The sequence below is a fragment of the Bos taurus genome, chromosome 7, assembly GCF_002263795.3.
Source record: "Bos taurus isolate L1 Dominette 01449 registration number 42190680 breed Hereford chromosome 7, ARS-UCD2.0, whole genome shotgun sequence".
NCBI classification, from domain to species: Eukaryota; Metazoa; Chordata; class Mammalia; order Artiodactyla; family Bovidae; genus Bos; species Bos taurus.
The window spans coordinates 21923052-21947871 of NC_037334.1; the positions used below are offsets into that span (position 1 = coordinate 21923052).

The 24820-nt window shown below is 51.9% G+C and overlaps 2 protein-coding genes across 5 annotated transcripts in view; one reads left to right on the top strand and one right to left on the bottom strand.

Moving 5' to 3' along the window:
* RAD50 (RAD50 double strand break repair protein) overlaps window positions 1-24820 on the bottom strand; it is a 252253-nt gene that overhangs the window by 157200 nt on the left and 70233 nt on the right. The gene's annotated exons all lie outside the window — the stretch shown is intronic.
* Window positions 15609-23628, top strand: IRF1 (interferon regulatory factor 1). 2 transcript variants are annotated; one of them, NM_001191261.2, is given in 10 exon segments: window positions 15609-15857; window positions 16894-16985; window positions 18263-18362; window positions 19159-19335; window positions 19459-19508; window positions 19616-19748; window positions 19940-20062; window positions 20370-20419; window positions 21274-21409; window positions 21724-23628. In NM_001191261.2, coding segments are annotated over 9 exon segments (969 nt in total). In that variant the 5' UTR covers window positions 15609-15857; window positions 16894-16898; the 3' UTR covers window positions 21837-23628.

Sequence of the window (24820 nt, forward strand, 5' to 3'; positions counted from 1 at the left end):
CTTTCATTTATTTTGCAAACATACCGAGGAATGGAAAGCTTAGGTTATATGGTAGGTATATGTTAACTTTTTAGGAAAACGCCAAAACATTTTCCAAAGTAGTTGTATCATTTTACATTCCCGTCAGTAGCTTAAGAGCATTCCATTTGTTCCATATCACTGCTCACACTTGGTACAGTCTTTTTCCATTTAGCCTTCCTAGTAGACGTCTGGAGAAGGTGATGGCACCCCACTCCAGTCCTCTTGCCTGGAAAATCCCATGGATGGAGGAGCCTAGTGGGCTGCATGCAGTCCATGGGGTCACGAAGAGTCGGACATGACTGAGCGACTTCACTTTCACTTTTCACTTTCATGCATTGGAGAAGGAAATGGCAACCCACTCCAGTGTTCTTGCCTGGAGAATCCCAGGGATGGGGAGCCTGGTGGGCTGCCATCTATGGGGTTGCACAGAGTCAGACACGACTGAAGTGATTTAGCAGCAGTAGATGTGTGGTGGTATTTCATTGTGGTTTTAGTTTGCATGTTTATTTTACCAAAGAAGATGTAAAACAGCCATTCAAATCTGACCATTAGAAAATGTATTGTCTTCTTATTATTGAGTTTTAAACATTCTTTGCTTAGACTTATATTCTACATGTAAGTCCTTTATCAGACATGATTTGCAAATATTTTCTCCCATTCTGCAGCCACTGTGTTTTGTTTAGCTCTGTTTGGCTTTCCCTCCATACTCTGCCTGGACCCACTCCTTGTTCTTTCCATGGATCCCACCACCGCCCTTGCTCGTCTCTCCTGGATCGTCCTCCTCCTCTGGCCTCCCCCCATGGTCTTCTTGCTTCACACTTGCAGAAAGACTTGGATTGGACCACAGTCCAATCTGCAAATGGACTGAGCAGTCACTGAGCATTTAAAAATGCACACTGAATCATTTCTCCTCTATGTATAACATCATAAAAAGGCTCTCTCTTCCCTTGGCATAATGCTAAAGCCCCAAATGCCCCACGCTATCTGACCCTCGCCTATTTTACAGGATGCTTTTTCTGTCATTCTCCCCTTGGCCGCCATGCTGGAGTCACAAGAATCTTTTTCCTTAAACACACTGAGTTTGTTCTCTTCCCAAGACCTTTGCACCAGCTATTCCTTCTGCCTGGGGTGCTCTTCACCCTGTTTTGCACATTGCTGCCCTCTCTGTCATTTAGAAAGTTAAAATATTAACCCCTTAGAGAGATATTCTTTGAACACAAAACCTAAAGTTGCTACCTCCACACTGTCTTGACCTCAAGCTATTTTATTTCTCTGCAGAATAGTTACCACAGTGTGACACTTTCCTTGTTGTTGCCTGTCTTCACTAGAATATGTTTCATGGGAGCAGGGACTTGATCTCATTCATTTCGATATCCCTAGTGTCTAGAGCCATGCTTGGCACATAGTACAGGCTCAATAAATTCTTGTTGAATGTCTGTGCCCATAGCACCTACCTCTGTGCCTGTCACTTGGCTAGAAAGCAAGTGTTTGCTGTCTGAATTTGTCAAGTAATCCACCCCCATGGTACCAGTGATCAAAAAGCATCCCTGGGCTAGAGGAGGGAGAGAAAAGACACATATTTAGGAAAATGACAAGAGAAAAATTGCAGAGAAGCTTGAGAGAAAATTAGTCCCTCTAGAAATGTGTGGGGAGTTTCATGACAGAGTTGTCATATCACTGGCTTTGGTATGGGCTTCCACCCAAGGGAGGCCTCTACCTTGGTTGCTGGTGCTATTAGGCCCACCCATAATGCACACAAGGTAATGGTGCAGTTTGCAGGCACAGCCCAAAGGCCTGCACAAGGCGTGCTTGTCAAAGGAAATTAGACCCTTTGACCTAATCCACTGTTCACTCTGCTCCTCCACTTCCTGGAGTCTGCACGGTAGTTTTCCCACTCCACAACCCTCAGCATGGTGGGTGAGCTCCCCCATGAATGGGTGATAGCTCACTGCTCCCACGGTCCCCACTCTCTCTCAGGCCATTTGGCACCAGTCCTACTGGCTGAGCCATGGAATTAAAAAATGCTTGCTCCTTGGAAGAAAGGCTATGACAAACCTAGACAGCATATTAAAAAGCAGAGACATTACTTTGCTGATAAAGGTCCATCTAGTCAAAGCTATGGTTTTTCCAGTAGTCATGTACAAATGTGACAGTTGGACCATAAAGAGGGCTAAGCATTGAAGAACTGATGCTTTCGAATTGTGAGGCTGGAGAAGACTCTTGACAGTCCCTTGGACTGCAAGGAGATTCACCAGTCAATCCTAAAGAAAATCATCCCTGAATATTCATTGGAAGGACCGATGCTGAAGCTGTAGCTCCGATACTTTGGCCATCTGATGTGAAGAGCTAACTCACTGGAAAAGACCCCGATGCTGGGAAAGACTAAGAGCAGGAGAAGAAGGGGACGACAGAAGATGAGATGGTTGGATGGCATCACCGACTCAGTGGACATGAGTCTGAGCAAATTCTGGAAGATAGTGATGGACAGGGAAGCCTGGCGTGCTGCAGTCCATGGGGTCACAAGGAGTCTGACACAACTTAGTGACTGAACAACAGCAATGAACAACTGCTGGGTGAGATGGCACCTGGTGTGCTAGGCAGCTTTAGCACACAGCATCATTCTCTTCTCTGCAAGGACCCTCCTCTAGGGCTCATCTCTCCCCAAGAACCTGGTAGGTGAATGCTCTGAGGAGTCTCTGTGAGGAGCTTACCTCGAGCCACTGAATCAGGATGGCTGCCAAGGCCACGCCTGGGCCATGGAGAGCAGCTGCTCTCCTGAGCACTAGGCCCCCTCCAGGGCCCAGTCCCAGAGAGGGCAGCAGACACCCTGGCTCGGCCTGGGAAACAAGTTTCCTGGGGGGTCAAGACTGCTGCCTGGGCTCCAAGGAGCCAGGTGAGGCCTCGGCCTTCACTCTAATGAGAGTCACAATGTAGACAAACTCCCAGCAGCTCCTTACCAGAGGTGGGGGCTCCAGATGCCAGGGTCACGGGAGGGCACGACTCACTGGGGAAAGTCACCTTCTGGGAAGTGGCTGCCCAAGGTATAGCCCTAATTGTGGACTTCCTGGCTCAGAGATGGGGGGCGGAGGTGGCGCCTGTGGGGTCCTCCCACCCCTCTGTCCACTAGGCATCTCACTGCACTCCAAATTGGACTGGGACTCCAGTCCCAGGCACTGGCCTGGGGCTCAGGAGGGAAGTGAGTCCAGATAAGGTTTGAAACTGAGAAGCCAGGCAGCTGCTCATGGACTCTGTGACAGGCCCTTGTCTCCATTCTCAGCCAGGATTGGATGGTTGGGCAGGAATTCTGTCTGGGGATGACTCTTCCTCTTTTTAGAGTGCCTACGGCACTGTCTGTTCCCTCCCAGGCCTAACCCTTGGCCCTCAGTCCCAAGACAAATCACTCTAGGGATCAGAGGGGTTGCTCTGGGAGAACCTGATGGGGTTCCTGAGCCCACCTGAAGAGATGTGTGCTCAGCCTAGGTTGCGGGCCTTCTTGGGCCATGACCCTGGGGAGAAGACAGGATCCTCGTTCTCTTGCCTCCCCTAGAAGTTACCTTCAGTTCAGTTCAGTTCAGTCGCTCAGTCGTGTCTGACTTCTTGCGACCCCATGAATCACAGCACGCCAGGCATCCTTGTCCATCACCAACTCCCGGAGTTCACTCAAACTCATGTCCATTGAGTCAGTGATGCTATCCAGCCATCTCATCCTCTGTCGTCCCCTTCTCCTCTTGTCCCCAATCCCTCCCGGCATCAGAGTCTTTTCCAATGAGTCAACTCTTCGCATGAGGTAGCCAAAGTATTAGAGTTTCAGCTTCAGCATCAGTCCTTCCAATGAACACCCAGGACCGATCTCCTTTAGAATGGACTGGTTAGATCTCCTTGCAGTCCAAGGGACTCTCAAGAGTCTTCTCCAGCACCACAGTTCAAAAGCATCAATTCTTCAGTGCTCAGCTTTCTTCACAGTCCAACTCTCACATCCATACATGACCACAGGAAAAACCATAGCCTTGACTAGATGGACCTTTGTTGGCAAAGTAATGTCTCTGCTTTTTAATATGTTATCTAGGTTGGTCATAACTTTCCTTCCAAAGAGTAAACTTCTTTTAATTTCAAGGCTGCAGTCACCATCTGCAGTGATTTTGGAGCCCAGAAAAATAAAGTCTGACACTGTTTCCACTATTTCCCCATCTACTTCCCATGAAGTAATGGGACCAGATGCCATGATCTTAGTTTTCTGAATGCTGAGCTTTAAGCCAACCTTTTCACTCTCTTTTTTCAGTTTCATCAAGAGGCTTTTTAGTTCCTCTTCGCTTTCTGCCATAAGAGTGATGTCATCTGCACATCTGAGGTTACTGATATTTCTCCTGGCAATCTTGATTCCAGCTTGTGCTTCTTCCAGGCCAGCGTTTCTCATGATGTACTCTGCATATAAGTTAAATAAGCAGGGTGACAATATACAGCCTTGACGTACTCCTTTTCCTATTTGGAACCAGTCTGTTGTTCCATGTCCAGTTCTAACTGTTGCTTCCTGATCTGCATATAGGTTTCTCAAGAGGCAGGTCAGGTGGTCTGGTGCTCCCATCTCTTTCAGAATTTTCCACAGTTTATTTTGATCCACACAGTCAAAGGCTTTGGCATAGTCAATAAAGCAGAAATAGAAAACCCCATCTCTTCCTTTTCTTGCAGTCGGCTAAAGGCTACTGACCAGGAAACAGGTGCTCTGTTTACCAGGTGGAAACTGCTTATCTCCCTTAGCCAAAGTCCACCCATAATTCCTGCTCATACCCTTTGAGCCAGCATTGTCTCTGCACCCTTTTTTCTTCCCTAGACTCCAAGAATGGAGAAGGCAATAGCACCCCACTCCAGTACTTTTGCCTGGAGAATCCCATGGACAGAGGAGCCTCGTGGGCTGTAGTCCATGGGGTTGCACAGAGTTGGACAGGACTAAAGCGACTTAGCAGCAGCAGTGATCGACTTCACTTTCACTTTTTACTTTCATGCATTGGAAAAGGAAATGGCAACCCACTCCAGTGTTCTTGCCTGGAGAATCCCAGGGACGGGGGAGCCTGGTGGGCTACCATCTATGGGGTCGCACAGAGTTGGACAACAACTGATCGACTGAACTGAACTGAAAGTGACTTTGGGAAATAGATGGAGAAACAGTGGAAACAGTGTCAGACTTTATTTTTCTGGGCTCCAAAATCACTACAGATGGTGACTGCAGCCATGAAATTAAAAGGCGCTTACTCCCTGGAAGGAAAGTTATGACCAACCTAGATAGCATATTCAAAAGCAGAGACATTACTTTGCCAACAAAGGTTCGTCTAGTCAAGGCTATGGTTTTTCCTGTGGTCATGTATGGATGTGAGAGTTGGACTGTGAAGAAGGCTGAGCGCTGAAGAATTGATGCTTTTGAACTGTGGTGTTGGAGAAGACTCTTGAGAGTCCCTTGGACTGCAAGGAGATCCAACCAGTCAATTCTGAAGGAGATCAGCCCCAGGATTTCTTTGGAAGGAATGATGCTAAAGCTGAAACTCCAGTACTCTGGCCACCTCATGCAAACAGTTGACTCGTTGGAAAAGACTCTGATGCTGGGAGGGATTGGGGGCAGGAGGAGAAGGGGTCGACAGAGGATGAGATGGCTGGATGGCATCACTGACTCGATGGACGTGAGTCTGAGTGAACTCCGGGAGTTGGTGATGGACAGGGAGGCCTGGAGTGCTGCGATTCATGGGGTCGCAAAGAGTTGGACACGACTGAGCGACTGATCTGATCTGAAAGTGACTTAGCAGCAGCAGCAGACTCCAAGAAGGGTGCTATCCAGCAGGGGGCGCTGCGGTCACAGGGTCAGCGCTTTCAGAGGGCTGGGGCTCGTGAGTAGAACTCAGATGCCCTGGGAACACAGGTGGACTTGGGGGTGGACTCTGGTCCTGCTAGAGAGCAGAGGGATGATGAATTTATAGAACACCGCATCCGGCAGTGGGGCACCCTTATTCAGCTTTCCTGGCCTGTTGTACCCACACACCCAGTGTCCAAAGGGCAGGGCCAAACAGTGCTGGTATGTTGTTTAAGGTTCTGGCTGTGATCACCAGTGACCTGGGTATTCCTGGGACAATGTGTGAATTTTAATCACCTGTCCTACACTTTAGCTCAATGCCCTCAGCTCCCCAGACTCACAACCTGAGATCAAAGCAGTAGCCCCTTAGGCAAAGTGGGGAATCTCCCTACTTTTCTCTCAGAATGGGGAACCTTGGGAAGGCCTGGGAGGGGTTCTACTCCAACCCATCTCACATCCGGGCCATCCACGGATACTGCGGTCAACTAAGCTGGCTTCTCTCCATCCCTTGTGGCCAGAGCCCCAATCCACGTGGAACGACCCGAGCTGCCTCCTATCCATTGCCCTGCCTCGGTTTGCAGCAGGGTCCCAGACAAGGGCAATGCAAGTAGGGTCCTGCGGTATGACATTCAAGGGGAGGCACTCACTCTCATGGTCATGTAAGAACAGGGTTGCGTGAGCGTCTCCTCCACAGACAGATTTCTGAAGCACAGATCAGACTCTCAGTTTCACCCTGCACAGCCAGGATCAAGTCCATACTTCTGAGGAGCACTCAAGCCTCTTCGTGGTATGGGTCCTGTGGGCTGGTCCAGCCTTAGTTCCTGGAGCAGCCATACAAGGCCACAAGGCCACACCACAAGCAGGATCTGTCCTGCACTTGGGAGCCTCCAGGCTTTTGCTTGGGCTATGCCTACAATCTAAACATGCTCTCCCATGGCTAACTCATCACCCTTCAAGGCCCTTGAATACCAGTTCCTCAGAGTGGCTGTGAACTCTGGCTGAGATAAATCGCTTCTGTCTCCACATCCCAGCATCTCTGCTCCTTCGCCTCATACTCCAGGTAGGATACACATCTGTCATTCTGCAATCAAGTGCACTTACTAATTGTCTGCTGTTTGTAAGGAATGAGCTGGGTGCCAGGGAGGGGGCTCTGAGGGTAATAACCCCATCATCTTTTGTCCCCAGAGAGTTCATATCCAGGGTAGCGGTGGGGACCGTGCTGACTCACTTCCAAGTGCCTCTGTATGGCTGGTACGGGCATGGGCCTGAGAAACATTGCGTGCCCATCAGATGCCCCTCTGTCTTCAGGCTTCTAGAGTCACCACTCAACTAGCAACAAAGAATACACGTGTGCTCCAGCCCATGAGGCTGTGGGATGTCTTCTCCAACATTCTTGAGAATTCTTGAGGAAAGGACACTAACTTTTGTTTCCTGGCAGTGGTGAGTCACCAGGGGCCTCCTGGCTAAGAGCTCCTTCTCTCAGCAAACCCTGGTCTATTTTACCCCCAATGTGGACCGAGTCCTCTGAAATACTCTCAGAGCAGCAATCTAGGAGTTAGCTATCACAGTGGCTATCTGACCTGGTGACATGATCATTGTAGTCTCTCACTTGCCAAGCTGGAGGGCAGTCAGTCATGCTTTCTCCGGACTATCCAGGCAGGTGGGTCTCTGCTGACCCTTCATCCCTCCTGCCAGTCAGTCAGTCAAGAGAGACTTTCTTGATACTCACTTATGCAGAGAAAGGACTGGAACCTCTCATACTTAGCTGAGGTTCTATCTAAATTGAGGCCTTTGTGGACCTACCTTCTAGGAGAGGAAGAAAAACCCTACCTGATGTTAACATCCCCTTCCCCTCGTTATGTGGCTGGCTGGCCGATGTCACCGGATACCCAGTCTCTCTGCATGATTGGGAGAGGACACACGTGTGAAGACAACTGGAGAGGGAGCAAAGATCCTCTTGGAATGACAGAACCGCACAGAAATGACCACAGTGATGCTCAGGAAAGCCATGTCCCTCCCTTCTTCCTTCCCACTGGGGGCACACTGCTAAGACAATCCGAATCCATCATCCATCCATCTATCCCCATCCATGCCACACCTCGCTCATAGCGTATCTGCTGTGCTCAGGCAAGGCTGGATCCTGGGGTTACAGCAGTGAACAGGACAGAGCACCTGCTGGGCCAACCCCCTTTTCTCCTGTCTCTTGCCCTGTTTTCCTTCTGTGAACATTCCTATAACTCAGCAGTTGCTGAATCCAAGCTACAAAGACATATTCTTGTTGATATTTTCTAGCTTAAGCTACATCTACTGTTTTCAAAATGAGACAGCAAATGAAGTCGGACGTAGACACTCGAAGACCTGGTCCTTCACCAAGTCCACTTTATGGGAGAGGATCAGGGATTGGGGTTGAGTTCTCTGCCTCAAAGAGACTGTTTGGACTAGGCAGAGGACCAGCAACAGTGGGTCCAGACTTGGGCCACGAGAGAAGGAGGAGACAAGACCTTATTTGGTCTGGAGCCTCACTCAATTGCTGCCATGGTCTCTGGACCCCTTAGGGGCACCCCCTCAATGTCTTAACCCTTATTTTCATGGCAGGCCCTGGAGTTGGGATTCCCAGACTGAGTCACCAGGGTCACCAGGGACTGTGCTCATAGCACAAGAGCCACTCTTGCAGCATTTGGAGTTTCCCTGGCCCTCTCCCAGGCCAGCCACCCTGCTCCCGAGCCTGGGCCAGAGGAAACCAATGCTGGACTGGACAAGGAATGCTTGAGGGTCTGTCTGCCCCTCCACCAGCTAGCTGGGTGCCTCAGAGTGGCCACTGCTGCTCACTGCTCCACCCTCAGCTTCTCTGGACTCAGGGAGCTCTACCTGTTTGATTTGTCTTTCCAAGAGCCATGTTCTCAAGGCTACAAGCAAGGAGATCTTTATGCAGGAGCTCCAAAGCAAGGATTTAAGAAATATGTGTGCATAGCCTACCTTAACCACAGGCATGACTTTGGTCTGAAGAGGTCAAGGTAGGGTGTTAGACTCTGCCGCACCATCCCAAACTCCCAGCCTCCTTGGCTCAGATACAGGCCCAACCCCCAATTATCCCTGGCCTGAGCTGCAAGCCCTGGGGAGGGAAGGAAGTGGCCAACCCCCACAGCCAGCATTCCTCTGTGATGACGACAGTATGCTCACTGCCCAGCCACCCCATCTGGAAGGCAGTTCTCTGGAAGTCACAGGGGACTCCCTCCCAAGGAGGCTGAGGCCTCTCGTACAGAGTGGGGCTTCCTTCAGCTGGGGGCATCAGCTTGACCTGACCAGGTTAGGGCACAAGAACAGCTGGGGGCCCAGAGGTCCCCTGGGAGCAGCTCAGAAGGCCACAGGGGCCACCCTAAATGCCTCTAATTCATTCCATTTCTTCATGCATTCAATAAGCACTCACCGGACATCCTGCTTGTGTTAGGCCCATTGGAGGCTCTCAGGACCTAGCAGGCTGGACTAGGCAGGCAGGGCCACACCCTCAAGGGGCTTCAAGATAGGTAGGAGGAATCCTCCAACACATGCACACAAAGGATAATTTCAGCAGTGATAAGTGCTATGAAGACAATGATAAGAGTTATGAAGACAATACAACAAGCCAGTGTTAAAATTGGGGACCTCGGCCCTTTGAGGGGGGCCTCCACATTCCTGACTCCTCCAGCCTGCATACGCTCCTCACATGCAAATATAGCCAGCATCCACACAGCACCACGCTCCCTTAGGAACGAACGCCACCCGGGAGGAGGCTGGGGGCAGGTGCATGCAGGTGGGGCTTTTCCAAGGCTGGTTTTCCCCGGCTCCCGCTGGAACTTCCAGAGGGCCACCGGCCCCCGACACTGGACACCCGCCCGTCCCCCTCCTTCTCCCGCATCCGCAGCTCGCGAGCCTCTGCGCTCCCGGCGAGGTTCCCGGAAACTCCTCGATTTCCCTGTCGCCGCCGAGTTTGCAAGAAACCGAAACCCAGGCCCCGCCCCCCCGCGCCAGCCGGGAGCTGGCAACTGGGGCCTGCGCCCGGGGCTGGGTCAGAACTGGGCGGCCGGAGCAGCCCCTCCCGGATCGACGGGGCGGAGGCGGAGGTGGGGGCCCCTTCTGAGTGCCAGGGCTGCGCTCGGCGCCCACCCCCTGAGGGTATCGTCCCCAGCGGCTCAGCACCGCCCGCGGGAAAGCTGCAATTCTAACCCGATCGTTTAGGTTACATCCGATGGCGGAGTGCCCAGCGAGGGGTGGCAAGCAGCACAGCCACCCCTACAACAATGTAGAGGTGGGCGCCATTTGTGTGCGCCTACTGTGCGTCTGCCAAACCAGGGGAGGGGCGCAGGGGGGGTAAGAAGGAAGGCCAGGGGCGTTTTCAAAGAGCTCTGTGCCAAGACTCTGCACCCCTTCATCGTTTGGGGGGGGGGGGCGGCGGGCACAGAGCAGTTTGGCAACTTGCCCGAGATCACACAGCCTGTAGCTGAGAAGCTGGCTGCAAACCTGTGGCGCGCAGCGGGAGGCTGGGCGAAGGAGGAAGTGCCCCGGCCGGCTGCCGGCAGGTGAGCTGCCTGGCACGGGCGGGGCAGCCAGCTGCGGAGGGGGAGGGGCGGTCCCAGGCCGCCACCCGGGCCGCGAGGACTGGAGGCTTTGCTTTTCTCCTTCTCTCCCTCCCTTTCCAGGAAGCCGGCCAGCCCAGAGCCGGCCGCTCACCCCAACTCACCCCCAGCCTGGGCTGAGCAGGAATGTGGAAGTTGGCCGGAAGAGCTTGCGCCCCCTCCCCTCCAAAAACACACCCATCTCAGACCCCGGGAAGGGCGAACTTGGGTCACCTAGGGCGAGGGGCTCTACACCGGGACTCGATTACCCAGGACGAAGTAGGGGTGCTGTTGCCCCCAGCAAGGCCAAGAAGCCTGCCAGGGGCGCTGGCCGTGGTGCAAGACCCATTGGCGGGGGTGGAGTGGGAGTAGGAAGGGTGGAGGAGGGTGCTGGTCCCATCCAGCCCCACTCCGGGTGGCCACAGAGCTTCAGCCCCGCCTCGGGGCCCCTTGGGGTGGTTGGAGTGCCGAGGCTGCCTTTCCTCCCAACGCGGTGTTTATAAGAAATGAAACTGCAGAGGGCATCAGTGGCAGCCCACACTGACACCCGCTCCCCCTCCGGGGTTCCGGTCCCGGAGTGCTGGAGCAATCCTCGGCCCACTCTTACATCGCCAGACCCCTAGTGCTTTCCCAGTCAGCTGCAGCCTCCCACTCTGCGTTTAGGATTTTTATAACAGCACAACGTTTATTCTGCTGTGTCATACACCATTTTTGCCTGAGTTGTGAGAGGGGAGGGGCTAGTCTCGTGCCTGAGCACATCCCCAGGGCCAAACCTGTAATTGACCCAGAGCAGGAGTGCCATTCATATTTGTTGAATGAATTAAGAAACGACTTTCTTCATCTCCAATTAGGCTCATTTCAGCTAGGGTGATGATGCCTAGATTCTATCTTAAAGCTTTGGGTTGCTTTTAGATTATTTTATGCCTGACTTTGTGTTCTGCACTTCATAGTTTAGGACTGCCCTGCTTCCAAGTTGCTGTGAAAATAGATGATGGCTGGGATGGACTTTTAGCATCTAAGATAGCCCTCCCTCTGGACCTGGGGGGTGAAACACCTGCTGGGTTTCATCTGCTTTGGGGACTGTGCCCTCTTCTCTGGGTAGCAGGCCCTACAGGGGCTCAGGACTGCATTACTCTCAAAAACCTACTTAAAGCCTTGCTGGGTCCTGTACTTTAGGACTAACTAGAACCCACCGGGGGTGGTGAACACTGAGAGCCTCGGAGAGCCTGAGGGAGGGGACTGGGGGCATGATTTGGTCCATCAAGGAAAAGGTTTCCAGAGAAGTGATCTTGCCTTCAGCAGCCTGATTGCAGAGGCCATCTCAAAGCTGGTTCTGCCAGCCAGTCAGCCTCATCTGGCAGCCCAGAAAACTCCAGACCCTAATACAGAACAACTGCAATAAATGTACCCTTATCGAGTGACGGTATAGATGGAAGCTATCCTTGAATGAGACCCTGCTCCGGATCTAACTCCAGCTGCAATGTGAGGAACCCTGCAGAAAACCCTCAGGTCTCTTGCAGAAAAACCACAGACTTTGGGACTTCCCTGGTGGTCCAGTGGTTAAGACTCTGCACTTCCACTGCAGGGGGCAAGGGTTTGATCCCTGGGAACTAAGATCTTGCATAATGTTCGGGTGGTTAAAAAAAAAAACAAAACAACAAATGCAGACTTTGTTCTACAGAAAGTCACCACCCAGAAGGTGATAAGTAGAAGAGAAAAGACAACACGAAAGTTGAGGGCTAGGGGGTTTTGAGGAGGGGAAGGATTTCTGGTTGGCTGCTTTGGAGGTGCTTCATAGAAGACCAGGCATTTGCTCTGGGCCTTAAAACAGAGACTGAAATTGAAGTGGGGGGAGTGAGGGAGCAGCAGGTAAGGTGAGTGATGCTAAGTATCCTAGGAAGTCAGGGATGAGGAGCGAATGGAAAGAGCAAAGACAGGGGAAAAATACAAAGTGTGTTCAGAGAATGGAAATACAGTGAAAGGTTCATGCATTACTGTGAATACATGTCATTTGACTAATGTCTTACACTTGAGAAAGGAGTTTGATAGTCTATATAATTTCTTTCATCTTTGTAACAATTAGGACAGATGTGCAGAGAGTGCTTCTATTTTACAGATGAGAAAACTGAGATCCAGAGGACAGTAACTTGCCTGAGGTCACACAGCAAAGTGGCAAAAAGCACAAGAATGGAACGTCACAACTCAAATTCTGTGTTCTCTTTCCATGGCCCTATAGTCCAAGGGTAGGGGAGTTGTGGGACAGAAGGTTGGAATGCGACGCTTGGGACCACAGTCAGCAGTGAATTGAATGTGGGGCTGAGGAGTCTAAGGGAACTCACAAAGCTCCCATGTGTACCCTGAATGTTAGGGAGATCATCAAAGTTACAGAAATAATCCTAGAGCAGAGGTGCCTGGAGGGCAGGCCAGAAAGGGAGGCAGTCCCAAGGGGAGGCTGTGGCAACAAGAGTCTGATCCTCAAATGTGAAAGCAGGACTTGATGTACGGAAGAAAGACCCAGAGGACTAGGTGAGGCCAAGAGGGGAGGAGGATGGGAAAGACTTCATCAGAGAGGGAGCTGGAACTAGGAAGAAATCTGCTCTGGGCAGTGTGGAAAGGGGAGGCCAAGAGTTCTGTTTGCTGTGTGTGGAATCTGTGGATAGGTTTGTAGGGGAGCAGCCAGAAGGCAGCCACAGTGTGGTTTTGGAGGTCACCTGCCCAAAGGGGATGGCTGGAAGTACAGAAGAGTATTTGGAGTCAGAAATGTGGAAAGGCCAGCCCTGAATTACTAACAGAAACCTAAAAAGGACAAAACGCATCTGTCCAGCTTCCCAAGGAATGTGTGATGCATCTTAGAATTGGATTCATCAAGAACAGTTACAATAAAAATGTGAGATGCTTAAACAGGGGTTAGCTTTTATTTCACTGATTTGGAGTATAGCACCCCCAATCATAATAAGCATCAAGAATATGAAAGAATCCCTACAGTTAAAAGTTAAAAAAAAAAAAAGGCAAAGATCACTTCAAAAATGTAAAATGACAATTTCACTGGTAAATACTAACACTGGGGAATTTCTCCTTAACAAAAAAATGATTGGTGTGTGCAAAGATTTAGCTACACAGTGCTGTCTGTATTATGAAAAAATGGAAATAACCTAAATGTCCTACAATAGGGGATTAATTGGGTAAATTTTTATTTATCCTTATGGTAGAATAATATATACCCATTACAAATGATATTGCAGAAGTACGTTTCATGACACAGAAAGACGCTCATTATAGATGTATACATACAGATGATTATCTATGAATTAAAATTTTTATTTTAAAGCACACTTTACTCTCTCCTGTTGCCTTCCCAAGGTCAATGTCACTCTGCATTTTCCAGCAGCTATGTCAGTTTCCTAGGGGTAGGACAAGCACTCATTTGCTGCACAGAAAACAGATTTAGCAACTCAGGAGCCACTTGTTTTCTTCTCTTCTTGCTCGAAAGGTCTTGGTTTCTGATAGTGCATTCCCACTCCCTTCTGTCATTTAAAGCACCCCAACCCTTCTCCCCCTTCCAGGGCCTCAGCACCTTCCATCTGCTTAACACCCAGGTAGTCTCATTCCTCACAGTTTCTCCTGTCTCTCTGCCTCTCAGCTCCCTCGCCCATCAGTATCTGGGAGACAGCTCTGACCCATTCCTATTGGTTTCCTGGGAACCAAGTGTGGCCTTAGTCACAGCATCAGATTCTGGTGTACCAGAATTGGATTAACCCATCCATTTCCTCTGTGGGAGGAAAGCTGTAGTGTGACTGACAGGTGAATGGTGCATCCACGTGTCTGTTTATAGCCTGCAACACTGCAGCTGGGTGCTGCTATGGAGGGAGAGCTGGGATGACAGGAAAGACACACCAACCTGACCTGGAAGAGAGATTTACTTCTGAGTCAGCAGCTTTGGGGAGATGAAGAAAGAAGCCTGCTGGCCAGAGCTCTGGAGAGAAAAATGAACATTCAACCCGGCCTGTAGGTGTACAAGTAGGGCAAGGTCTAGTTGTAAGCACAGGAGTTCGATAGCTATCATTCCCAAAGCACCTGGGACCTGGGCTCCCCAACCCTTTAGCTAGACCCATGGCCTTGATCAACGTAAGCAACTACCCCCATTTGCCCAGAATCTCTCTGGACCAAGCCCTGAGGCCCCAGAAACTAAACCAGTGCTGCCAGGGAAGACTGTCATGAGAGGGCCAAGGGAGTCTGTGGAGGTGGCCTAAGGCAGGAGTGCTAGGAGGAACCAAGGCTACCCCACCCCCACCCCAACTCAGCAGTCCTGGCTTCTCTGAAACCGTTCTCTCCTTCCCTAAGGCCAGCAGTGGGGCAGTCCCAAGGATGTAGATGGAGAAGCGGAAGAGGTCTCTCCCTGGTCACAGACTCTGGCAGGGGCCTCGAAAACCACGCATCATCTGCTGCCCAAGTAGGGCATGATGTTTCACAGACATCCTCTCTCTGTCACGGTAAAGCAGCAAAGTAGGGCTACTGTTTTGGAGTTGAGGAAACTACAGCTGCCAAACTGGGATTTCTTCTCGTCTTGGCAGCCCCACGCAGGGTAGGCTTTCCTTCACTTCCCCGGGGAAGGTGAACCCCCCGGAGGTGGGCCACCCCTCGAAGGTTTGAAGGCTGAAACCCTCCCTGCTTGACACTCATTAACGGGCTTGAGGAAGCAGGTTGGTTTTCAAGGACTCAATCCTCGCGTCCACTCTGAAGAGGACGGCAGGTGCCGGGCTGACCCCCTCACCGGGGCTGGGAAGACAGAGATCCCGGGGCATCCCCAGGAAAGAAGGGCAAGGAGATGGCCTCAGGAGCTAGCAGGCTGGGTGAGCGCCGAGAGAGGGGAGCAACTGCGGGCCGGGGGCGTTCGACTTTCCAGGAGCGCTTTCTCCCGGGTGCACTGGTATGGGGGTGGAGTGGGGGCCGGCGGGGCGGGCCCGCGGTCGCCCCGGGGCGGCGGCGCCAGGCCGGAGGGGGTGGGGAGGGGCAGCCGCCCTGTACTTCCCCTTAGCCGCTAGCTCTACAACAGCCTGATTTCCCCGAAATGATGAGGCGGCGCTGGCCAATGGGCGTCCTCTCGGCCCTTTAGGAGGCGGGGCCCGGCCCGGGCTGGGGGAATCCCGCTAAGTGTTTAGATTCTCCGCGGCGCCGCGGTTCAGGCAGAGCGCGCCACTCCTTCGTCGAGGCAGGACGTGCGCCCAAGTCGGGCTAGTAGAGGCCAGCGAGAGCCGTGCCAAGTCAAGGCCAGCCGTGACCAGCGGCTCCGCGACCTGGGCATCCTCTGCCTTCTCCCTGTTCCCACTTGAATCGCGCTCCTAGCGCCCGCAAAAGCAGTCCTCGCCGGGATCCTCGGTTGCTGCCGTCGGGTAGCGCTTGCTGTCGAGGTGAGCTCGCCTTCGCCGCAGGGGGCAACGGTGGCATCGGACAAAGGCGCGCTCGGGGCACCAGGAAGTGGGGGACGAAAACCCTTGCCGGGAGAGTGACGGGCGCGCGGCGTTGCCTGGGCCCCCGCGCGGTCTCGGGAGGGCGCTGGAGGAGCCGCAAGCAGCTCCGCGGGGAGGGCGAGTAGCGGCGTGGACCGCCCACCCCGCCGAGGTTGCCCGTGCCTGGCCGCTGTCGCAGACCTGTGCGCGAAGCCGCTGGCGGCCTCTGGGTGGCCCTCTGTGTTGGTTGCACGCATCCAAGGGCTGTGCGGGGGATTCGACTGTATATCAGCGCGTGGGCGCCCTTTGCTCCCTGCGCCGGCTTTTCGGCGGTTCCAGCTCAGGCCCAGCCCCCAGGTTTCAGGCTATCTCTGCAGGTGGCGGGGCTGGGGCCGGCTGCGCTGGGTGGTTGGAGGACCTCCCGGGACCGCGGGAAGAGGCGCCACAGGTGTTCTTTGGGCCACTTTGCCCACGGAGGGCAACCAGGGCGAAATTGTTAGCGTACGGGCCTTGGCACTGTGGCTGTCAGGGAGGCATAGATAGATTGGGGGGTAGTGGTGACGAGGATGCAGGGTGACTGTCCATTAGGGAAGGTGCACGGCTAGTGACAACCAACTCAAACAGGGAAATTTCTTGGCATCAAGCAAAAGAAGCCCCTCTCTTCCCAAATAATTTGAATTTGGGGAGAAAAGTTCTAGTATTTAGATATCTGTGTGTTTTCTCTCTTTTCCTTAACATAAATCTTGAAAGTATCACTTGGCATGTCTGTCTCCTCCCAAGACTGTCTAGGAGGGGCTGAGGGAAGGAGTGTGTTGCTCAAGATGCTGAAAAGATTTGGAGGGAGGTTTTATTAGAAAGTCCCCTTCTGCATGATTGTAGTACTTGGTATCTAGAGGAGGGCAGGGGAGGGTAACTGAATGACCTGGGGTGGGGCTGGGTAGTGGCCAGGGAGTGCTCAACAGACTCCAAACAGGAGCCTTCTGTCTTCTTTTCACAGCCAACATGCCCATCACTCGGATGCGCATGAGACCTTGGCTAGAGATGCAGATTAATTCCAACCAAATCCCAGGGCTGATCTGGATTAATAAAGTGAGTGTTACTCTTTGGATTTTTCTGCCACTGTTTTAACCTATGTTCTTCAGGGGTCCAAAGCTTCAGATGCAGTTCAAAAAGGGAAGTGATAGGGAGTAGGTAGATGTATTTCCCAGTGGATCCTGCAGGGAGTGTATAAGACCCAGCCCAGGCAGGGCCCCACTGGCTGCCTTCTGCCCACCTCCCTTCTTGAGGTATACATGGGGCATCCACCTGACAGTTTTCCAGCAGCAAGATTCTCCCAGCATCTGCAGAGCCAGAGTTCTGGCCTGTACTGAGGGAGACCTCTACAGGCACACACAGCCTTCTAGAGGGCTCCACTTGGGCAGATAGGAGACAGAGAAGTGGGCACTGCTGGCAGGAAGAGGTGGCTGACCCAGCAGGTGACCCAAGAATTAACCTTGCACCAGTTGTCTAGACCCAAGAGGTCTCTTGCTGTTGCAAAAAAGAACAGACCCTGAAGGCTTAGTAGTACTACTAATAATAGCTAATGCTTACTATGCTCACTTACTAGGAGTGAGCATGGCACCATGTTAAGTATGTTACTTACACTGTGTCATTTAATCCTCAAAGTAGCCATGCGAGGAAGATTTTACCAGTATCTCCATTTTCAGATGAGGAAACAGGCACTGAGAGGTAGATTATGAGAGCACACATTTGAACCTGAGCAACCTGACTCAAAAATCCATACTGTGAACCACCAGTAATGAGAACAGTGGGACCTTAGCTTTTATATTTGTTACTGGGTTGTTGTTGGTTTTTTTTCCCCCCATTTCATGGAAACTAGTGAGGGATAAAGAAGTACAGTGTCAATGCCAGGGTCACACAGGTAGTCATCATCCAAGTCTGGTCCTGGGCTCCTGCAGGTATATGACCAGAACCCCCTTTGTAGGAGCCAGTGCTCACAGTTGTTCTGAGAAGCCCCATATAATGGACTGAGTTCTCACTTCCATGTTGGTGCCGACAAGCCAGAGAGAAGCATCCAGGGGTCCTCTGTATGGGTCCTAGCACATCTGTAATGAGCAGAAGGAGGTCTTTGCTGACCTGATGATGCCATAGCTCATCAGAACCCAGAGCCTCTTCTCAGAGATCCAGAGGGATGGACCAGTCTGTTTAGGCCATTGTCGGGATGGGTCAACCCCAGCCAGATGTCAGGGTGAAAAAGGGAAGTCAGTCTTTTCCCAGACCTGGGGGGCTGGGCAGATTAAGGCCAAAAACCTGCGGTCTCTGAGCTGACACAGCTTTGTGTGTACATGTGCTTGTGTGCTGTATAGGAGGAGATGATCTTCCAGATCCCATGGAAGCACGCTGCGAAGCATGGCTGGGACATCAACAAGGATGCCTGTCTGTTTCGGAGCTGGGCCATTCACACAGGTGAGTGTGCTGGACTCTAGCTTAAGAGGAGCTGGAAAGAGAGAAAGGGAGGCACTTCTGTTAACACAGAGGATCTTCACTGGGGTCTCTGAGTTCCCTGAGATGTATATAATTCAGGGTGGGCAGGGAGCAGGTCTTTGTTTTGGGGGAGAGGTTCATCATTTCAGCAAGTTCACAAAGGAATTTATAAAGCCAAAATCTTTAAAAGTATGGCTTCATGGAGTTTGTGGCTGAATTAAAGTTCTTCCTGGCAAAAGCAGTGGCAAGCATGGACACTGAAAAAGATCCAGGCCTTCCTTTTTCTTGATGTTGACTAATGGTCATGGGCCCATCTGGTTGGCAGCCTCCTTTTATCCTTCCAGGAAGGGGCTCTTGGCCCATCTTGGACCACTCAGTCCACCTATCAGCAAATATTCTTTGTTGCCTACTCTGTGTCCTCTCCCATGTTTGGAACTATCAGACAAGCACCAGTCCCTTCATTCTGGCTGCTGACAGCCAAAGAGAGACTGCCTTGATCTGGGACAAAGATAGCACTTTGGGCTTGGGCTCTCTAGTGCTTCTGGGTAGGCCTTTCCCAGAGGCTTGCTGGGTGTATCAAATGCCCAAGTCTGGGCATTTGAGAAGCCCAGGGCCTGCACCAGTGTCATCCAGGAATACCTGCTGGTTTGATCATTGTGGATCTCTGGCAGCATGCAAGCTTTAGGGGTACTCTTGTCTTTGTCCTTCCGAGCCAGGGCACAAATGAGGATTCCCACCTAGAGCCCTGATGATCCTCTCCACCTTTCCTGCCCACTAGGCCGATACAAAGCAGGGGAAAAGGAGCCGGATCCCAAGACCTGGAAGGCCAACTTTCGCTGCGCCATGAACTCGCTGCCAGATATTGAGGAGGTGAAGGACCAGAGCAGGAACAAGGGCAGTTCAGCTGTGCGGGTGTACCGGATGCTCCCACCCCTCACCAAGAGCCAGAGGAAAGGTACCCAAAGGGCTCTGGGTCCTGGGGAAGCCCTCAGGGAGAGAGGGAAGGAGGAGGAAGGGCAGCTGGGGCCGGCATGCTTGCCTCTACCAGGGCTGGGCTGACAGCCTGTCTGCCCCACAGAGAGAAAGTCCAAGTCCAGCCGAGACGCTAGGAGCAAGGCCAAGAAGAAGGTGAGTGTGATCCTAAGCACTTAGCCTTTGGTCTCCTGAGGGTCAGGGTGGGTAGTGAAAAGAGTGCCACCGCAAGCCTGGGCCTAAGCGTCTTTCTCCTTCTACAGCCATATGGGGAATACAGCCCCGATACCTTCTCTGATGGACTCAGTAGCTCCACCCTGCCTGATGACCACAGCAACTACACAGTTCGCAGCTACATGGGGCAGGACCTGGACATCGAACGGACTCTCACTCCAGGTGAGGAGGGCTGGGTCTGTCAGGGGACCGTGTAGACTGGTGGGAAGGCTCTTGCTCTTGGATCTAGCAGGCACTGAGCTTGTGGGTGGTGGCCTGTTGGAGCAGGCTATGAGTGGGGGCGGGGGGTGCTGGGTATCCTGGCAAACTAAGACAGCACACAGCTCTGACCCTCGGTTTCTGTTGTCCTGAAGCGCTGTCACCGTGTGGCGTCAGTAGCACTCTCCCTAACTGGTCCATTCCGGTGGAAATTGTGCCAGACAGCACCAGCGACCTGTACAACTTTCAGGTGTCGCCCATGCCCTCCACCTCTGAAGGTTCGTGCTTCTGGGGCCTGGCCTTCCTGTTGGGGTCCAAGGAGGGGTTGGAACTCCACTTGGCACTGAGCTGACTGGTGGGCTGGAGAGGAGAGGGAAGAGGTGGGAAGAGGTGTGGCTTCAGGGTTCAAGAGGCTGAGTCACCGGGACAGCGTTTTCCTCTGTGATCTTCATGGCAGGCAGACATCTGCTGGGAGGCCAGTGTGTGTGTGCGCGTGTGGGAAGGGGCAGGGGGACCGGGTGGGCTAGCACTTCAGGGTGAGCCTGGCTGACCTCAGCTAACCTTGCTGCTGTTCCCCATCCACAGCTGCAACAGATGAGGACGAGGAAGGGAAATTAACTGAGGACATCATGAAGGTAAAAGCCCCTTCCTTCCTCCTTTGGTGCCCTTTAGAGGTGGCTCCTTCTCAGTGAGGGCTTCCAAACTGGAGGGTAGGCAGCTGCTGCTGCTGTTGTGACCTGCTGGCTTGCATAGTCCAACAGGTGTCACGTCCATATGGTTGGGGACCACTGACCTTTTTGGCTGATGGGAAAGAAACACTGTGGGAATGAGGGGAGGAGGGAGGCTGGGTTTCTGACATGCTGTCCTAAAGCAGGCTTCAGATAGCTCTGACTCAGCTCCCATCAGTGCTGGGTCCCTGGCCCGCGTCCTCCGCCCCAACACGCCCCAGTCCTGTTAGTTTGGGAAATGCACATCAGGTTTCAATAATCACCCTTTGGGATCTATAACATGATGGCTTTTTTTTTTTTTAAGCAAATTATTCTCCAGGTTTTTTTCTGCTTCAGTTTTTAAAATAAATACAAAAAAGTTTTTGTAGTAGCTGTACCCAGGCTGTGTTCCTTCAGCACAGAAAATGGAGATATGGGCATAATTCCCTATCTCTAGCTGAAATTTCAAGGCATCTTTTCTTAGCATGTTAACCATTGCTGTAAGCCACCCTCCCAGTTGATATGTCCTTACCCTTTAGAGAGGGAGATCTTGGAGATTCTATGCCAGAAGGTAGATGTGGGGATGTTAGCCCAGGGTCCCAGGGCAGACCCTCACCTCCAGGCCTTTATCCTAACTGCACTCCACATATGTATCCGTCTGAGAATATAAAAATAGCCAAGGACCTGATCCTGGCTGAGAAGCTTTGGCTCACTGGGGGCAGGGCCAGAGGGTGAGTCTGTACTGGAAGTGACCTGATGGCTTCTTATTTATCTGTCCCCAGCTCTTGGAGCAAACAGGGTGGCAGCAGACAAGCGTGGATGGGAAGGGGTATCTGCTTAATGAACCTGGGGCCCAGCCCACCTCTGTCTATGGAGAGTTCAGTTGCAAGGAGGAGCCAGAAGTTGACAGCCCTGGGGGTAAGAAGACCCTGGATCCATATGGTTTCTCAAAGATGGGAAACCCATGGAGGTGGTGGGGGAGACTTGGGGGCAGGACGAGATAGCAGCAGAGGTGAAGCGTCCTTCTTAAATCCATCTGGGTACAGACAGCTTGCAGACTGGCTGTGGCTCCCAGGCCCTCAGGTTTGCCTAAGATGAGGCTGCCGAGGGGTCGACAGCAGGAGCTGCTGTGTCTGTGCCTTCCAGGAATGGGCTGGAGGGTTGGTGGGGTTGGGGAACACACCTGCCTCCTCACCCCCCAGTCCTCACACAACCTTCTTTATATCTTCTAGGTTATATTGGCCTGATATCTTCAGATATGAAGAACATGGATCCCAGCTGGTTGGACAGCCTGCTCACCCCAGTCAGGCTGCCCTCCATCCAGGCCATTCCTTGCGCACCATAGATGGGCCCCCTGACCCCCTTTGACTCCTTTAGGCGACAGGGCCTGGCATCATGGTGGCTGTGGTGCAAAGAAGCAGGAATGCTGCGGCCCCTTGATATGATGAAGTGTGACCCCACTGCTGACCAAGGATGGGTCTTTCCGACTCGGGACAGCGGCCTCTTGCAGTCCGGCAGGGCAGGGTCTGGACTCATCTTGTGGGGTGAAGCTGGCCCTGCCTCTGGGGAAGATGGAGTTCTGAGACTGGTGTGTCAGGTGGCAGTCTCAGACAGGAGTCAGCCTCCAGCTTTCCCCTTGGAGCCCCACTGCCTGGAGAGGGTTTTGCTATTCCTGAGCTGGCCCAAGAGAACGGACCAGTGACCTCAGAAAACGGCACCACCTCCAGGGCTGGCTCTGCACTAAGAGACAATTGCACTAAGTGAATCCTGTTCCCAAAGTAACCGCCTCCCTTCCTAGATGAGCCCTGGGGACTGTTCCAACGCCAGTGAAATGTGAAGGAAGAATGGGGTCCCTGTGGGACAGTGCCCCCTCTGCCTCAGAGGAGCTCTGCCCTGCTCCCTGCCTAGGCTGAGGGGCTTGTGAAAAAACCTGGCACTTTTTCTTGTGGACCTTGCCACATTTCTGATCAGAGGTGTACACTAACGTTTTCCCAAGCTCTTGGCATTTGCATTTATTTATACTGTGCCTTGCCCTGCAACCACATGCCCCCTCAGGCAGGCCCCGGCAGCCCCCAGCAGGCCCAGGGAGGCAGGCGTGAGCGCCTTGGTGTGATTTAAAATTGGAAGTATCATCTGACCACTAAGTCATGTGTGACCACACATGTACATGTATGTAAATATGTACATTTGTCTTTTTATAAAAATTGTATTGTTTATAAGGGTTGTGGCCTTTTATTTAGAGATAAATCATAGGTGATTTTACTTTTTATAGATACATTCTGATGGATTCATTGTTGGCATCCTGCCTGAGCTTACCTTTGGGATGAGTGGTAACACACCTTTTGTGAAATCCTTTCAGCTGTGGTCATGGAGAAGAGGGCAGGAGAAAGGACAGTTGTGCCACAGGGACATGTTCATGTAAATACAGTCATTGCCCTTGGCTGTATAGGTAGAGCTATGAGTTGACTTGGGGCCTGGGGCCCAAGGAGTGTTAGGTTTTGAGTTCTTCTGACGAATGTGCCATAAACTCCAATGTTTTGCTATAAACTCAAATGCAAGTGTACTCAGGTGCTACTTCACAAAGGTATCAGTTGGCACAGCATGGTCACCATCAGAACAGACCCCAGCCCCATAAAGATCCCTGAGGCCTTCCATGCTGAGCGTAACTTGCTGTCTGTTTTCTGCAGTGATGGGAATGTTCTCTGTCTGCGCTGTCCACTACAATAGGTAGTGGTGTAGTCACGTGTGCTAAATCAAACACTTGAAATGTGACCAGTACAATGGAGGAACTGGATTTAAAAATTTTTTTTTTGGCTGTGCTGCTCACATGCAAGATCTTGGTTCCTGGACCCAGGATAGAACGGATGCCCCCTGCAGTGGAAGTCTGGAGTCCTAATCACTGGACACCAGGGATTTCCCTGGGTTTTTAAAGTTTCATTTAATTAATTAAAATTCAAAAAGCCACACGTGGCCAGTGGCTACCATATTGAATAGTACAGGTAGATACTGGATTGGGAGCAGATTTGAGGGGGAGGGGCTGGGGTGGCTGGAGGACACTGGGGACTGGGGCTTGGGACTATTCACCTGACTGTTCAAAAGTATTTTACTGTTTTGACAGCCAATAAAAACTGGTGCTGAAAATCAGCCCTGCAGTGTACTATGAAACAGCTCCATGCACAAATGTGTTAGGAAAACCTTGGATAAACTTACATGAAGCAGACATCCTTATTCCACATCTTTTCAGGGTTCTGGCTAGGCTAACACACACAGAATCTGAAGAATCAGGACAGTGTTTCTGAAATCTGCAGGTTGGAAATCACTGATACAAGGCAATGAAGGACCAAGTCAGAGTGAAGAGTCAGAGGTCTGGAAATGGGCTTTTCTCATTTCTCTCTGCAGGCTGGCTCTGGGGCTAAAGAGCACCCAGTAGTAGGCAAGCTGGCCCAGGAAAGCCAGCAGGCATCACTAGTATCCTCCAGGGAATGAGGCCATGGCAGTGAAGGGGTTGCTCAGGAAAATCAAGCCCTGTGGACACATCTTCCATATTCTTGGTCCAAGAAACCCCTTGTTGGGCCGAGCTGTGTGGAAAGAGTGTGAGAGGGGGAAGGCTGAGTGGGAAAATAAAGAAAAAACTGGAAAATGGGTAAAAGTTCAGTCAGCTGTTCTCTGCAAAGCTTAGGAAGTATTGTTCCTTGAATGGCAGGTGGCCTCCTGCTGGGTGGGCCTTCTACTTGTGGAGGCCTAGACAGACTTGTCTCAAGCCCTGCCCATCAGAAGATCCACCTGGATTTTCCAAGAGTAACATCATCTGGCGACAGAAGGAGAGGAATAAGGCCTTTCCCAGCTCTTCCAGGGCCCAGCCCTTACTGTGAAAAATAGTATTTGGGGAGGCCAGCCTACTGTGGCTTCTAACTGGGGGCTTGGCAAGGCCTAGTGGGTGGCTTTTCCAACTAATGATGGCTGGAAGTAGTGTGAAGCCAGGTAGATCAGACCTAGGAGGGATGTCGGGGAAGGCATGCAACCCAGAGCAAACAGCAGGGACCTCAGACTTAATCCCTGACAGTTAAGTAGGCAGTGGATATGCTGAAGTCCAGGTAGGTATGGAAATCTCTCAAGTTTTAGTACACAAAGTTCATCACTTATAAGTTTCCAAAATGGGAAAGGAATTCCATCAATGCAATGAGCTCCCAATCTCTAGAGCCAAGATGGAGTTTCTAGAGTCCTGGTCTCCAACTCTTCATACCCTAGGCATCTGAGACAACTGGAACCAGCTCCTTGGAATGTCCAGGAGGGACCCCAAAAATATCCCCCTCCCCATCACAAGGGAGC

Coding starts and splice junctions, on each gene's coding strand:
- IRF1 (XM_015472116.3), top strand. CDS start 16,899: ATGCCCATCACTCGGATGCGCATGAGACCTTGGCTAGAGATGCAGATT. Junction 16,986..18,262: donor GGCTGATCTGGATTAATAAA/GTGAGTGTTACT, acceptor TGTGCTGTATAG/GAGGAGATGATCTTCCAGAT. Junction 18,363..19,158: donor GAGCTGGGCCATTCACACAG/GTGAGTGTGCTG, acceptor CCTGCCCACTAG/GCCGATACAAAGCAGGGGAA.